This window comes from Mustela erminea, chromosome 16 (assembly GCF_009829155.1).
Source record: "Mustela erminea isolate mMusErm1 chromosome 16, mMusErm1.Pri, whole genome shotgun sequence".
Taxonomy (NCBI): domain Eukaryota; kingdom Metazoa; phylum Chordata; class Mammalia; order Carnivora; family Mustelidae; genus Mustela; species Mustela erminea.
Genome location: NC_045629.1, coordinates 36644048 through 36660466, shown reverse-complemented (window position 1 = coordinate 36660466; position 16419 = coordinate 36644048). Strand labels below are relative to the sequence as shown.

Below are 16419 nucleotides of genomic sequence, written 5' to 3'. Positions count from 1 at the left end.
CATTTCCAAATGCTCCCTTTAGGGGCCAGTCTCCCTCAACACCCCACTAATACTGGTTTTTATTAAAAATAAAATAGATATGGATTCTTTAAATTTGTTGAGATTTGTTTTATGGCCCAGAATATGGTCCATCTTGTTAAGTGTTCTTTGTACACATGAAAGGAATGTTTATTCAGCTATTGTTGGGAGTATTTTATAAATCTCATTCAGGTCAGTTTCATTAATGGTGTTGTTCTTTTGTACCATTTGTATCCTTTTGTAACCTTTATGATTTTCTATCTACTTGTTCTGTAAATTATTTAGAGACACATTGAAATGTCCAAGTATAATTGTAAGTTTGTCTGTTTAATTTGCAGTTGTTTTTTTTTTAGATTTTTATTTATTTATTTGACAGAGAGATCACAGGTAGGCAGATAGGCAGACAAAGAGAGGGGGAAGCAGGCTCCCTGCTGAGCAGAGAGCAGGATGCAGGGCTCGATCCCAGGACCCTGAGATCATGCACTGAGCTGAAGGCAGAGGCCTGACTCAGTGAACCACTCAGGTGCCCCTGTTTCTTTGCAGTTTTATTAATTTTTGCAGCATGCAATTTAAAGTTTCTATTGGGAATATAAACATTTAGGATTATTATATTTTCCTGATGCATTAATCTCTTTATTACTGTAAAATGATCCCCCTTATTTTTTGAAATACTCTTAGTTTTATCTTCCACTTTGATACTAACATAGCAACTCTTGTTTTCTTTTGCTTAATGTTAGCGTGTTATATCCTTCTCTGTCCTTTTACTTTTAACTGTCTTTAACATGTCCGTGTAAACAGGTGATGAAGTCTTGCTTTTAGTTTTACTTATGTACTTCACATTATATAAAATTCATCATTGTAATGCATATACTTAAGTGGTTTTTTCACATTTTCCCTGTGTTGTGCAACCATCAGCACTAATTCCATAATATTTCTGTTATCCCCAAAATAAACCCTGTACCTTCTGCCAATTCTCCCCTGCACCTATTCCCTGGTAAGCACTAATCTCCTTTATGTCCCAATGAATTTTCCTATTCTAGACATTCATATAAATGGAATTACAATAGGTGGCATGTATGGTCTGACTTCCTTCCCTTTGCATAATATTGTCGGGGTTCATCCATATTGAGCATGTGACAGTACTGCATATTCCATTGTATGGATATACCAATTTTGTTTATCCATCAGTTGGTGAACATTTGGGGTATTTCCACTTTTTGGCTGTTACATACAGTTGTATATAACTTGTATACAAGTTTTTGTGTGAGCATTTGCTTTTACTTTTTTTCTTATGGAGGTAAATTCACATAGCATAACATCACCCATTTTATAAGTGCACAATACAGTGACATTTAATACATTTATAGTGTTGTACAACCATTACCTCTAGTTCCAGAACATTTTTATCACCCCAGAAGGAAACCCAGTAAGTCCAATTAAATAGTCACTCTCTGTTCCCTCTTATTACCCTGACAATCACTAATCTGCTTGTTGTGTCTATGGCTTTACCTACTCAGGATATTTCATAGAAATGGCATCATACAGTATGGGATCGTTTGTGTTTAGACATCTTTCACTTACCATGTTTTTGAGGTCCATCCACATTATAGCATGCATCAATATTTCATTCTTTTTTATGGAAGAATAACATTCCTTTGTATGGATATACCATATTCTGTTAACCCATTGATTAGTTGATGGACATTTGGGTTATTTCCACACTTTGGCTATTGTTTATAGTATGAATATACATCCATGTATAAGTATTTTTTTAAATACCTGTTTTCAGTTCTTTTTTTTTTTTTAAGATTTTATTTATTTATTTGACAGACAGAGATCACAAGTAGGCTGAGAGGCAGGCAGAGAGAGAGAGAGAGGAGGAAGCAGGCTCCCCACTGAGCAGAGAGCCCGATGTGGGGCTCGATCCCAGGACTCTGGGATCATGACCTGAGCCGAAGGCAGAGGCTTTAACCCACTGAGCCACCCAGGCGCCCCCCTGTTTTCAGTTCTTTTGAGTATATGTCTAGGAATGGATTTGCTGGGTCATATGTAATTCTATTTTTTTTTTTTTAAGATTTATTTATTTTAGGGGCGCCTGGGTGGCTCAGTGGGTTAAAGCCTCTGCCTTCAGCTCAGGTCATGATCTCAGGGTCCTGGGATCGAGCCCCGCATCGGACTCTCTGCCAACAGGGAGCCTGCTTCCTCCTCTCTCTCTCTCTGCCTGCCTCTCTGCCTGCTTGTGATCTCTGTCTGTCAAATAAATAAATAAAAATCTTTAAAAAAAAAAAAAAAGATTTATTTATTTTAGGGGGCAGAAAGAGAGAGAAGTGAGCAGACTCCCTGCTGAATGCACAGGGAGCTTGATGCAGGGCTCAGTTGCACGACCTTGAGATCACGACCTGAACTGAAGGCGCTCAGCTCAGATGCTTAACCAACTGAGCCACCCAGGTGCCCCTATGTAATTCTTTCAGAAGAACTGTCAAATTGTTCTTCAAAGGACCTATGTCATTTTACATTGCCACTAGCAATGTGTGAGGGTTCCAGTTTCTCCACATTCTTGGTCACACTTGTAATTATCCATTAAAAAAAGTTAAAACTAGTGGGTGGGAAGTGTATGGTTTTGATTTGTTTTCCTAATGAGTAATTATATTGAGCATCTTTTCATGTGCTTATTGGACATTGGTATATCTTCTTTGAAGAAATGTCTATTCAGATTCTTTGGTTTTTTTTTCAGTTAGGTTTTTTTCAACTAGGTTTGTCTTTTGTTGAGTTTTAAGAATATTTTCTGGCATTTAGTCTCTAGTTAGATACACGATTTGCACATATTTTCTGCCATTCCATGGATTGTCTTTTTACTTTCTTGATGATAAGCTTTGATGCACAAGTTTTTTTTAATTTTGAGGAAGTTCAGTTTAGTTTTCTTTGATTGCTTGTGCTTTTGGTGTCATATCTAAAAAACACAGATTTTCATCTATGTCTGTTTCTGAGTTCTGTATTTTTTAGCTCTTACATTAAGATCTTTGATCCTTAAAAGAGTTAGCTTTTATACATGGTTGAGATAGGAGTTCAAATTCATTTTTTTGCATATAAATATATAGTTGTCCTAGCTCCATTTGTTGAAAAGACTGTTCCTTCTCCATTTTCATCTTTGATGAAAATCAGTTGAACAGGGGCACCTGGGTGGCTCAGTTGCTAAGCATCTGCCTTCGGCTCAGGTCGTGATTCCAGGATCCTGGGATCGAGCCCCACATCGGGTTCCCTGCTCGGCAGGAAGCCTGTTTTCCCTCTCCCACTGCTTCTGTTCCCTCTCTCGCTGTGTCTCTCTCTGTCAAATAAATAAAATCTTTAAAAAAAAAAAAGAAAGAAAAAATCAGTTGAACATAAATGTGTTGCTTATTTTTGAATTCTCAATTCAATTTCATTTGTCTGAGTGTAGACCTGTTTGTCTTTGTGCCAGTATCACAGTGTCTTGATTACTATAGCTTTGTGGTAAGTTTTGAAATAAGGAACTGTGAGTCTTCTAGCTCTTCTTTTTCAAGATTGTTTTGACCATTCTGAGTTCCTTCAGTTTCCATACGTATTTTAGGATCAGCTTGTAAATTTCTGCAGAGAAGCCAGTTGGGTTTTTGATAGGGATTTTATTGAATCTGTAGGTTAGTTTGAGGAGTATTGCCATCCTAACAGGAAGACATTTATTTAGATCTCTATTTAAAGATCTAAATAAATCTGTTCATTTAAATCTGTTCATTTATTTAGATCTTTTTCTTCTTTCAACACTGTTTTGTAATTTTCAGTCTTCAAGTCTTGGATGTCTTTGGATTTAAATTTATTCTTTAAGTATTCTTTTTGATGCTATTGGAATTCTTGATTTCATTTTAAGATTATTTATTGCTAGCATATAGAAGTGTAACTAATACTTGTATATTAATGTATATTAATTTTATGTCCTATAGCTTTGCTTAACTCCTTTATTGGTTCTATTGGTTGTTATGTAGATTTAGTTTTTTTCTATATTATCAACATGTTTATAAATTATCCATAGTTTCTTTTCTTTTCCAACCTGGACACCTGATATTTCTTTACCTTGCTGAATTTCCCTGGCTAGAACTTCAGTACAGTGTTGAGTAGAAGTGACAAGAGTGAATATCTTTGTCTTGTCCCTGATTATAGGAGGGTAGCTATTAGGCTTTCACCATTTGCTATGATGTTAGCTGTGGGTTTTCCATAAATGCTCTTTATTGATTGAGAAAGTTCCCTTTCATTCGTAGTTGTTGAGTGTTTTTATCATGAAAGGGTGTTGGATTTTTGTCAGATGCTTTTTTCTGTGTTTGCTGAGATGATCATGTTGGTTTTTTCCCCCCTTCATTCTATTAATGTGGTATCTTGCATTAATTAATTTTCATATGGTAATCCACCCTTGTATTTTGGGATAAATCCCATGTGGCCATGTTGTGTAATCCTTTTCATTTGCTGCTGAATTCAACTTGCCATTATTTTGTTGAATTCTGCATCATAAGAGATACTACTCTTCAGTTCTTTTTTTTTACCTCTGATTTTATTGGGAAAGAATAGGCATACATTATTGTAAGTCTAAGGCATACAGCATGATGGTTTGGTTTGCACATATTGTGAAATGATTACTACAGTAGGCTCAGCTGATGCCTATCTTCTAATATAGATGTGATAAAAAGGAAAGAAAGAAAAAATTTTTTCCCTCATGATGAGAACTCTTAGGGTTTATTCTCTTATGAACTTTCCTATTATATCATATTTCAGTATTAGTTTTCACATTGTAGTTTTCACATTGTACATTACATCCATAATACCATTCACCCTTGAACAACATGGGGAGAAGGGCGCTGATTCCTGTGCAGTTGAAAATCCACATAGAACTTTTGACTCCCCAAAAACACAACTATAATAACCTGTTGACTGGAAGCTTTTATAACAAATAATCAGTACATATTTTGTATGTCTTACATACTGTATTCTTACAATAAAGTTACAAAAAAGAGACTACTCCAAGGGACGCCTGGGTGGCTCAGTTGGTTGGACGACTGCCTTCGGCTCAGGTCATGATCCCGGAGTCCCGGGATCGAGTCCCGCATCGGGCTCCCAGCTCCATGGGGAGTCTGCTTCGCTCTCTGACCTTCTCCTCGCTCATGCTCTCTCTCACTGTTTCTCTCTCAAATAAATAAATAAAATCTTTAAAAAAAAAAAAAAAAAAAAAAAGAGACTACTCCAAAAGAAATGAAAAGGACCATAGATTTACATTACTATATTTCTCACAAGAAATCTGTGTATAAGTGGCTCTTGCATGGTTTAAATTTGTGTTGTTCAACTGTATTTATCTTATAACTGGAAGTTTGTACCTCTTGACCACCTTCCTCCAATTCCTCCTCCCCCAGCTCTCTCCCTCTGGTAACCACAAGTCTTACGATTTTTTTTTAAGATTCTACATGTAAATGAGATCATACAGTATTTTTATTTCACTTAGTATAATGCCTTCAGAGTCCCTCCAAGTTGTTGCAAATGGCAGTATTTCCTTACTTTTTATGGTTGAATAATATTTCATTGTGTGTGTATGTGTGTGTATACATACAGCACAACTAATTTATCCATTTTGTTGATCTGAACTTAAGTTGTTTCCATTTTAGCTGTTGCAAACGAGCTATGAACAAAGAGATGCAGATATTTTTTCAAGTAGGTGTTTCCATTTTTTGTTTTTTATAAATTCCAAGTAGAATTGCTAGATCATATGGTAATTGTATTTTTAATTTTTGAGGATTGAGTATCCCAGTTTAGAATCCGAACAGTGCATAAGGGAACCCCCTTTATCCACATCCACACCAGCATTTATCTCTTGATGGTGGACATTCTAACAGGGGTGAGGTGATACCTCATTGCTATTTTATTTTATTTTATTTATTTTTTTTTTAAAGATTTTATTTATTTATTTGAGAGAGAGACAGTGAGAGAGAACATGAGCGAGGAGAAGGTCAGAGGGAGAAGCAGACTCCACATGGAGCTGGGAGCCTGATGTGGGACTCGATCCCGGGACTCCAGGATCATGACCTGAGCCGAAGGCAGTCGTCCAACCAACTGAGCCACCCAGGCGCCCCTCATTGCTATTTTAATTTGCATTTCCTTAATGACTATTGATGTTGTGTATCTTCTGTTGGCCTTTCTAATATCTTCTTTGGGGAAATGTCTATTAGGACATTTCTCTGCCCATTTTTAAATTGTTGGTTTTTTGGTAGTGAATTGTATGTAATTGTATGAATTATAATTCAGGTATTAAACCTGTATTAGATATATTGTTTGCAAATATTTTCCCCCATTAGATGGGCCTTTTCATTTTGTTGATGGTTTCTTTTCCCTTGCTGAAGCTTTTTAGCTTGATGTAGTCCCACTTGTTTTTTATTTGGTTGCCTGTGCTTTAGATGATATATCCAAAAAATCATTACCAAGACCCATGTCAAGAGGCTTTATTCCTGTCTTCTTCCAGGAGTCTCATAATTTCAGGTCTTTATTTTGTTTATATATGTTCCTTCTGTTTCTAATTCAACTTACTGGGAGTTCCTACCATGAATGGATGTCAAGTTTTGTCTTAATGTTTTTTCTGTATCAAAATGATCATAAGATTTTTTTTTCTATTAATGTGATGGATCACATTGATTGGTTTGTGTATGTTGAATTATTCTTGCATTCCAGGGATAAATCCCACTTCATTGTGGTGAGTGATTTTTTTAATGTTCTGCTGAATTCAATTTATTAGTATTTTATTGAGAGTTTTTGCAACTCTGTTTTCTTTTATTGTGATGGTTTTGGTTTCAGTAGCACTGGTGTCAGAGAATACTTAAGAAATGTTCATTGTTTTCCTAATTTTGGAAGAGTTTAGAGGAGCTTGGTGTTAATTTTCTTTAAACATTTGGTAGAATTTGTTAGTGAAGCCATTTGATCCTGGTGTTTGCTTTGTTGGAAATTTGTTTGATTACTAACTCTGTAGTAGTACTTATTATTTGTTTGTCAGATTTTTTGTTTATTCTAAGTCAATTGGATTGTATCTTGTTTCTAGGAATTTTTTCATATTTGGTGGATCACTTAATGTGTTCCCGTACAGTTGTTGCTACTACTCCCTTTTAATCTTTTTTATCCCTAGATTTATTACTGAGGTTAGTAATAATAGATGTATTCTTTGAGTCCTCATTTTATTAATTTTTCTTTTTTCTTTTTATGTTTAGCTAAAGGCTTGTAAATTTTGTTGATCCTTTCGGAGAATTAATTTGGTTTTGCTCCTTTCCCCATTTCCCCCATATTTTATTTATTTCCACTCTATCTTTATTATTCCATTCTTTCTGCTTACTTTGGGTTAGTTTGCTCTTTTCTTAGTTTTTTTTTTTTAAGATTTTATTTATCTGACAGAGAGATCACAAGTAGGCAGAGAAGCAGGCAGAAAGAGAGGGGAAAGCAGGCTCCCCACTGAGCAGAGAGCCTGATGCAGGGCTTGATCCCCAGGACCCTGAGATCATGACCTGAGCTGAAGGCAGAGGCTTAACCCACTGAGCCACCCAGGTGGCCCCTTTTCCTAGTTTCTTAAGGTGAAGTTATTGACTGATAACTTTCTTTAAGGTAGCTTATAGCCATAAGTTTCCTTCTGAATACAACTTTGCTGAATCCTTTAAGTTTTGTTATGTCGTTTTTTTTTTTTTGTTCTTTTCAAGGGATTTTTAAATTTTTTTGTGACTTATTTGACTCATTGGTTATTTAGGAATGTGGGTTGTTTTTTTTTTTAAGATTTGTTTATTAGAGAGCGAGTGAGAGAGATAGGGAAGGGGCAAAGGGTGAGGGAGAGAGAGACTCTCTAGCAGACTCCCTGTTGAGCACAGAGCCGGATGCAGGGCTTCATCTGGTCTCATGACCCGGTTATCATGACCTGAGCCGAAACCAAGGGTAGGACACTTAGCCAACTAAGCTATCCTAGGAATTTTTAAATTTCCACATAATTGTGAATTATACAGATTTCCTTCTTTTATTAAAATATTTTCATTTCACTGTAGTCAGAGAACATACTCTGGTTTCTATCTTTTAAAACTTGAGACTTTTTTACAGCCTAATATATTCCCAACCTTGATCTCAAGGTTGTAAGTTTTGGCTTAATGAGAATGACTACTGAGGAATAACTATTCAGTTTTACCTTGTATTGAATGGAATATTAGTAGATTATATTCTTATATTATTTTATCTATTTTATTTTATTTTTTATTATCAGGAGACCTAGCTTTTATAGTGGCATCAGAATTTATTTTATCTAATATTATTATATTATATTCTTATATTATTCTTACATGTTTTTTTCTTCTGTTTTTAGTGGTATGCAATCTGTATTAGTGATGTTGGAGATTATGAAGGCATCAAGGCTAAAATTGCAAATGCCTACATTATCAAGGAGCATTTTGAGGTACTGATGAATTTTAAAAGTAATTAGCTTTTTAAATAAAATTGTTTTACTTATCTATTGCTGAATAGCAAACCACCTAAAACTTAGAGGTCTAATGCAGTGACAGCTTATTTCTCAATATTTTGTGTGTTAACTCTGTAGTGGTACTTCTGGTCTGTTTGGTGTAGCTGAGGTCATTCAGACGGCTGCCTTCACCTCAGTCTTCAGCTGGACAGAATGTACGAGATGGTCTCTTGTATCATGGGTTCTTTCTCTCCATTTTCCATTGCATTATTTAGTAGTCTAGTCTCAGTTTCGTTACAGCATGGTAGCTGGCTTCCAAGAATGAGCATTCCAAGATAAAATTCCAATGTGCAAACTTTTATCAAGCTTCTGTTTTGCATCACACTTGGTAATATCCTGTGAACCTAAACAAGTCATGTGGCCAAGACCAGATTATATGGGAGGGAACCATATGAGGTCGTGAATACCCCAAGGTGTGGTCTGGTATAAAATCAAACCCAACTGACAAACCACTCCCAATAGTAGTAGTACTGTTTACGATAATTATCTCTGTGTATTTTACGTTTTTTGTTTTTTTTTAAGAGATCACAAGTAGGCAGAGAGAGAGGAGGAAGCAGGCTCCCCGCTAGCAGAGAGCCCGTTGTGGGGCTTGATCCCAGGACACTGAGATCATGACCTGAGCCAAAAGCAGAGGCTTTAAACCACTGAGCCACCCAGACGCCCCTATTTTATGTTTTAATATTTCCCCTGAAGTTAGTTCTTTATAGTAAGTTTGTCCTTAGATGTCACATATTCTCCAGGAGTTTGTGTATTTCATGATGTGCCATATACACTACCTCATTGTCCTAAACAAAACTAAACAAAAACTCTGGAAAAACTGCCACTAAAAATTCAGCTTATTTATTTCTCTTTTGATATATTAGACCACTTCAAAAATACAAAGGAAGAGTGCTCGCTTCGGCAGCACACATACTAAAATTGGAATGATACAGAGAAGATTAGGATGGCTCCTGCACAAGGATGACACACAAATTCGTGAAATGTTCCACATTTTTTTTTAGTTTAGTTTAGTCTATTCTTTTTTTATTTTTATTTTCTAATATTCATATAGAGTTAAACTTCAAGGTAATCCCCTTTCCCCAATCAATGCTACCCCTATACGTATACAAATTCTTAATCCCCCTTTAGCTTAGGAAAGTTGAGTCCTTTAACAAAGATATCAAGATACATCTAGGAAGAATCAAAATAACCTTCCTCGCCCACACTGAGAATTTATAACCACTCTCCCATCTTTTTCTTCCGCCAGTGTTTCTGTGTATTTGTGTTTCTCCTGATAGTATATAAATCTTATACTTGGGGATCTTTTTGACGAGGTTCTTCCTTTTTTTGCTTTTATATATATATACTTTTTTCTCTTGTCATATACTTTTATCAGTCTTTTTGTTTGTCTGTTTTTGTTTGTATACTTCATAAATCTTACCTTGGGGCCCATTTGGGCTGAGCCTTCTCTCTTATCTTCCCTTTTTTTCCTGTCTCACTGTCTTTTTTTTTTCCTTTTCTTTTCCTTTTTCTCTCATTTGGGTGGGGAATCCTGATTGCTCAAAAGCATTCCAGGGTGCGCCTTGACTGCACCACTGTCGATACATCCAGCTACATCCGATCAGTCATCTCTCACCAAAATGACTAGGAGGAGGAATGCCCAACAGAAGAAAAATACAGAGGATGGGCCTTCTACAACAGAGCTAATGGCTATCAACATAGACAATATATTGGAAAGGGAATTCAGGCTAACAATTGTCCAGGCATTAGCTAGGTTGGAGAAAGCCATGGATGACCAAACGGAATTGATTAGAACTGAAAACCACCAGGGATGATGTTCAAAATGCTCTCAATGAGTTCCAATCTAATCTAAATTCTCTAAAAGCTAGGGTAACTGAGACAGAAGATAGAATTAGTGATCTGGAGGACAAACAGATAGAAAGGATCAGGAGGAAGCCTGAAACAAACAGCTTAGAAGCCACAAAAACAGAATCAGGGAAATAAATGATGCCATGAAATGTTCCAACGTCAGAATTACTGGAATCCCTTAAGGGGAGGAGAAAGAAAGAAGTCTAGAAGATCTAGTGGAACAAGTTGTCCATGAAAATTTTCCCAATCTCACAAATGGAACCAGTGTTCATGTACTAGAGGCAGAACAGTTTTCCCCCAAGATTATAGATTCTTGAAAGTCCTCGAGATATCTAATAGTAAGAATGAAGAATTATAATTGTAGGCAGACCCTCTTGAAAGCGGCTAGGACAAAGAAGCTCCTTACATACAGAGGAAAGCCCATCAGAATAACATCAGACCTGTCCACAGAGACCTGGCAAGCCAGAAAGGGCTGGCAAGATATATTCAAGGCACTAAATGAGAAGAGCATGCAGCCAAGAATACTTTATCCAGCAAGACTGACATTCAAAATGGATGGAGAGATAACGAGTTTCCAAGACCGGCAAGGCTTAAAAGACAATGCAACCACCAAGCCAACACTGCAGGAAATATTAAGGGGGGGGGTTCTATAAAAGAGAAAAAATCCTAAAAATATAATTGAACAGAAATATAGAGACAGTCTATAGAAAGAAAGACTTCAAAGGTAACACGATGTCAATAAAAACGTATCTATCAGTAATCACTCTCAATGTGAATGGCCTAAATGCGCCCATAAAACAACACAGGGTTGCAGATTGGATAAAACGACAGGACCCATCCATATGTTGTCTACAAGAGACCTATTTTGAACCTAAAGATACACCCAGACTGAAAGTGAAGGGATGGAGAAGCATCTTTCATGCCAATGGGCCTCAAAAGAAGGCCGGGGTAGTGATTCTCATATCAGATAAATTAGATTTTAAACTAAAGACTGTAGTCAGAGATATAGAAGGACATTACATAATTCTTAAAGGGACTATCCACCAAGATGATCTAACAATTGTAAATATCTGTGCCCCCAATATGGGAGCAGCCAATTACATAAGAAAACTATTAATCAAGATAAAGAGTCATACTGATATGAATACATTAATAGTAGGAGATCTTAACACGCCTCTCTCAGTAATAGATCATTGAAGCAGAAAATCAATAAAGAAGCAAGAGCCTTGAATGACACATTAGCAGATGGACATCACAGATATATACAGAACATTCCACCCTAAAACAACAGAATACTCATTCTTCTCAAGTGTACCTGGAACCTTCTTCAGAACAGACCACATACTGGGTCACAAATCAGGACTCAACTGATACCAAAAGACTGACATTATTCCCTGCATATTCTCAGATCACAGTGCTTTGAAACTGGAGCTCAATCACAAGGAAAAGTGCAGAAGGAACTCAAACACCTGGAAGCTAGAGACCACCTTGCTTAAGAATGCTTGGATCAAACCAGGTGATCAAAGAAGAACTGAAACAATTCATGGAAACCAATGAGAATAAAGACACTTCGGTCCAAAACCTATGGGATACAGCAAAGGCAGTTCTAAGGGGGAAGTACATAGCCATCCAAGCCTCCGTCAAAAAAATTGAAAAGTCCAGAATACACCAGCTGTCTCTACACCTTAAAGAACTGGAGAATCAACAACAAATCAAACCAACTCCACACATAAGAAGGGAAATCATCAAGATTAGAGCAGAGATCGATGAGATAGAAACCAGAGATACAGTAGAACGTATCAATGAAACTAGAAGCTGGTTTTTTGAAAGAATTAATAAGATCGATAAACAATGGGCCACGCTAATCCAAAAGAAAAGAGAGAAAGCCCAAATTAGTAAAATTATGAATGAAAAGGGAGAGATCACAACTAACACCAAGGAAGTAGAAACAATCATCAGAAGTTATTATCAACAGTTATATGCCAATAAGCTAAGCAACCTAGATGAAATGGATGCATTCCTGGAAAACTATAAACTCCCAAAATTGAACCAGGAAGAAATTGACCACCTGAATAGACCGATATCTAGTAACAAGATTGAAGCAGTGATCAAAAACCTCCCAACAAACAAGAACCCAGGACCTGACGGATTCCCTGGGGGAATTCTATCAAATTTTCAAAGAAGAAATAACACCTATTCTCCTGAAGCTGTTTCAGAAAATTGAAGCAGAAGGAAAACTTCCAGACTCTTTTTATGAAGCCAGCATTACCCTGATCCCCAAACCAGGCAAAGGCCCTACCAAAAAGGAGAATTTCAGACCAATATCACTGATGAATATGGATACAAAGATTCTCAACAAGATCCTAGCAAACAGGATCCAACAGCACATTAAAAAGATTATCCACCATGACCAGGTAGGATTCATCCCTGGGTTACAAGGATGGTTCAACATTTGCAAATCAATCAATGTGATAGAACAAATCAATAAGAAAAGAGAGAAGAAACACATGGTCCTCTCAATTGGTGCAGAAAAAGCATTTGACAAAATCCAGCATCCGTTCCTGATTAAAACGCTTCCAAGTATAGGAATAGAGGGTACATTCCTGAACTTCATAAAACCTATGTATAAAAGACCCACAGCAAATATCATCCTCAATGGGAAAAAGCTTGCAGCCTTCCCGTTGAGATCAGGAACACGACAAGGATGCCCACTCTCACCACTCTTGTTCAACATAGTATTAGAAGTCCTAGCAACAGCAATCAGACAACAAAGAGAAATAAAAGGTATCCAAATTAGCAATGAAGAAGTCAAACTCTCTCTCTTCGCAGATGACATGATTCTTTATATGGAAAACCCAAAAGACTTGACCCCCAAACTACTAGAACTCATACAGCAATTCAGTAACGTGGCAGGATACAAAGTCAATGTACAGAAATCAGTGTTTTCTAATACATTAACAATGAAAATACAGAAAGGGAAATTAGAGAATCGATTCCATTTACTATAGCACCAAGAACCATAAGATGCCTGGGAGTACTCGAGGAACTACAGAACACTCAAGAAAGAAATTGAAGAAGACACAAAAAGATGGAAGACCATTCCATGCTCTTGGATTGGAAGAATAAACATTGTTAAAATGTCTATACTGCCTAGAGCAATCTGTACTTTTAATGCCATTCCAATCAAAATTCCACTGGTATTTTTCAAGGAGCTGGAGCAAATAATCCTAAAATTTGCATGGAATCAGGAGAGACCCCAAATCGCTAAGGGAATGTTGAAAAACAAAAACAAAACTGGTGGCATCACGTTACCTGATTTCAAGCTTTACCACAAAGCTGTGATCTCCAGGACAGCATGGTATTGGCATAAAAACGGACACATAGCCCAGTGGAACAGAGTAGAGAGCCCAGATGTGGACCCTCAACTCTGTGGTCAAATAATCTTCGACAAAACAGGAAAAAATATACAGTGGAAAAAAGTCTCTTCAATAAATGGTGCTGGGAAAACTGGACAGCTATATGCAGAAGACTGAAACTCGACCATTCTCTTACACCATACACAAAGATAAACTCAAAATGGATAAAAGACCTCAACTTGAGACAGGAATCCATCAGAATCCTAGAGGAGAACATAGGCAGTAACCTCTTCGATATCAGCCACAGCAACTTCTTTCAAGATATGTCTCCAAAGGCAAATGAAATAAAAGCGAAGATGAACTTTTGGGACTTCATCAAGATCAAAAGCTTCTGCACAGCGAAGGAAACAGTCAACAAAACAAAGAGGCAACCCATGGAATGGGAGAAGATATTTGCAAATGACAGTACAGACAAAAGGTTGATATCCAGGATCTATAAAGAACTCCTCAAGTTCAACACACGCAAAACAGATAATCATATCAAAAAATGGGCAGAAGATATGAACAGACATTTTTCCAATGAGGACATACAAATGGCTATCAGACACATGAAAAAATGTTCATCATCACTAGCCATCAAAGGTGGCTCCCGTCATAGGCTGATTCAGATTAAAACCACATTGAGATACCATCTTACACCAGTTAGAACAGCCAAAATTAGCAAGACAGGAAACAACGTGTTGGAGAGGATGTGGAGAAAGGGGAACCTTCTTACACTCTTGGTGGGAATGCACATTGGTGCAGCCATTTTGGAGAACAGTGTAGAGATTCCTCAGGAAATTAAAAATAGAGCTTCCCTATGACCCTGCAATTGCACTACTGGGTATTTACCCCAAAGATACAGATATAGTGAAAAGAAGGGCCATCTGTACCCCAGTGTTTATAGCAGCAATATCCATGGTCACCAAACTGTGGAAAGAACCAAGATGCCCTTCAATGGACGAATGGATAAGGAAGATGTGATCCCTGAACACTATGGAGTATTTTACCTCCATCAGAAAGGATGAATACCCAACTTTTATAGCGACATGGATGGGACTGGAAGAGATGATGCTGAGTGAACTAAGTCAAGCAGAGAGAGTCAATTATTATAAGGTTTCACTAATTTGTGGAGCATAACAAATGACATGGAGGACATGGGGAGATGGAGAGTAGACGGGAGTTGAGGGAAATTGGAGGGGGAGATGAGCCATGAGAGACTATGGACTCTGAAAAACAACCTGAGGGTTTTGAAGGGGCGGGGGGTGGGGGTGGGAGGTTGGGGGAACCAGGTGGTGGGTATTAGGGAGGGCACATATTGCATGGAACTTTGGGTGTGGTGCAAAAAACAATGAATACTGTTACGCTGAAAAGAAATTTAAAAAGATTAAAAGCTGAAATTATCATAAATGTGTATAACAACAAAGTACAGCCATAATAGTTTTCCCCTTAAATTATGATGTTCCGAGCCAAAAGAATTAAGTACACGGTTTTGAAATTATAAAAATAAATTTTCTATAAATTAAAAAAATATACAAAGGAAGAGAATATGATGGAAACATTAATAGGAAGAACCGCAGATAAGCTAATAGCTTTTCTGAATTTTATGGTAATAGTCTCAGTTCCTGTTTTACACAGTGGGTAACAGAAAAGAACATTAGACTGGGAGTCAGGAGATCTAGCTTTTATTCTGGCATCAGTAGTATATATACACAGACATATGTGTACGTGTGAGTATGCATATACATACATATATTTCAGTTTAATAATATGCAACTTTTTCACATTGTAAGACCTTTGAAATCACAGTGCATTATAATCAGTGGTATCTTTTAATAGGCAGTGCTTTTTTCTTTTTAGTGATAGATAAAAAATGATATGTAGTAATTTTCATGGTATCTTAGATTCTGTGAAATGTCATAATTTGCTCAGTGGCATTAAATAAATCACGTGAGTTATTGTGCCATAGTGTGTAGAATATATGACAAATATCTTCCAATATAAATCATGAAAAAATTGCAAAAAATATATTAGTGGAAACAGAGACTATAGATTATTTCTTTAAAAACCAGTATTTTGGGGCCCCTCGGTGGCTCAGTTGGTTAAGCATCTGCCTTCAGCTCAGTTCATGAGCTAGGGTCCCGGGATTGAACTCCACATTGGGCTCTCTGCTCAGTGGGGAGTCTGCTTCTCCCTCTGTCAATAAAGAATAAAATCTTAAAAAAAAAAAAATCTACGTTTTGCAGATCTCAAATATGTATTAAGTATATTTTTATTTTAAAGATTTTATTTATTTGAGAGAGAGAGAGAGCATGAGCGAGGAGAAGGTCAGAGGGAGAAGCAGACTCCCCATGGAGCTGGGAGCCCGATGCGGGACTCGATCCCGGGACTCCGGGATCATGACCTGAGCCGAAGGCAGTCGTCCAACCAACTGAGCCACCCAGGTGTCCAATTACGTATATTTTTAAAATGATAGTATTTAGTATTTACATACTAAAAAGATCATTTATACTATTATTCCTAATTCCATTATTATATTTAAAACCATAAGGAATTATTATTTTTGGGTTATTTTTGTTGTTTTTTTAAGATTTTAAGTAATCTCTACATCCAACATGGGGCTCAAGCATGGTC

At 36.9% G+C, this 16419-nt stretch overlaps 1 protein-coding gene and 1 non-coding gene across 5 annotated transcripts in view; both read left to right on the top strand.

Annotated features, from left to right (window-relative positions):
- The window catches only part of RMDN1 (regulator of microtubule dynamics 1), a 50914-nt gene that overhangs the window by 26196 nt on the left and 8299 nt on the right, over window positions 1-16419 (top strand). For all 4 annotated transcript variants that reach the window (XR_004279597.1, XM_032316202.1, XM_032316204.1 and 1 more), the window contains one exon: window positions 8390-8479. Coding sequence is in view for 3 of the 4 variants with exons in the window: in XM_032316202.1 (XP_032172093.1) it covers window positions 8390-8479 (90 nt within the window). In the remaining variant the exon portion in view is untranslated. The remainder of the gene's footprint in view (window positions 1-8389; window positions 8480-16419) is intronic.
- On the top strand, window positions 9431-9537 carry LOC116575648. Its single transcript, XR_004279887.1, has one exon. It is a non-coding gene; the product is annotated as a U6 spliceosomal RNA (small nuclear RNA).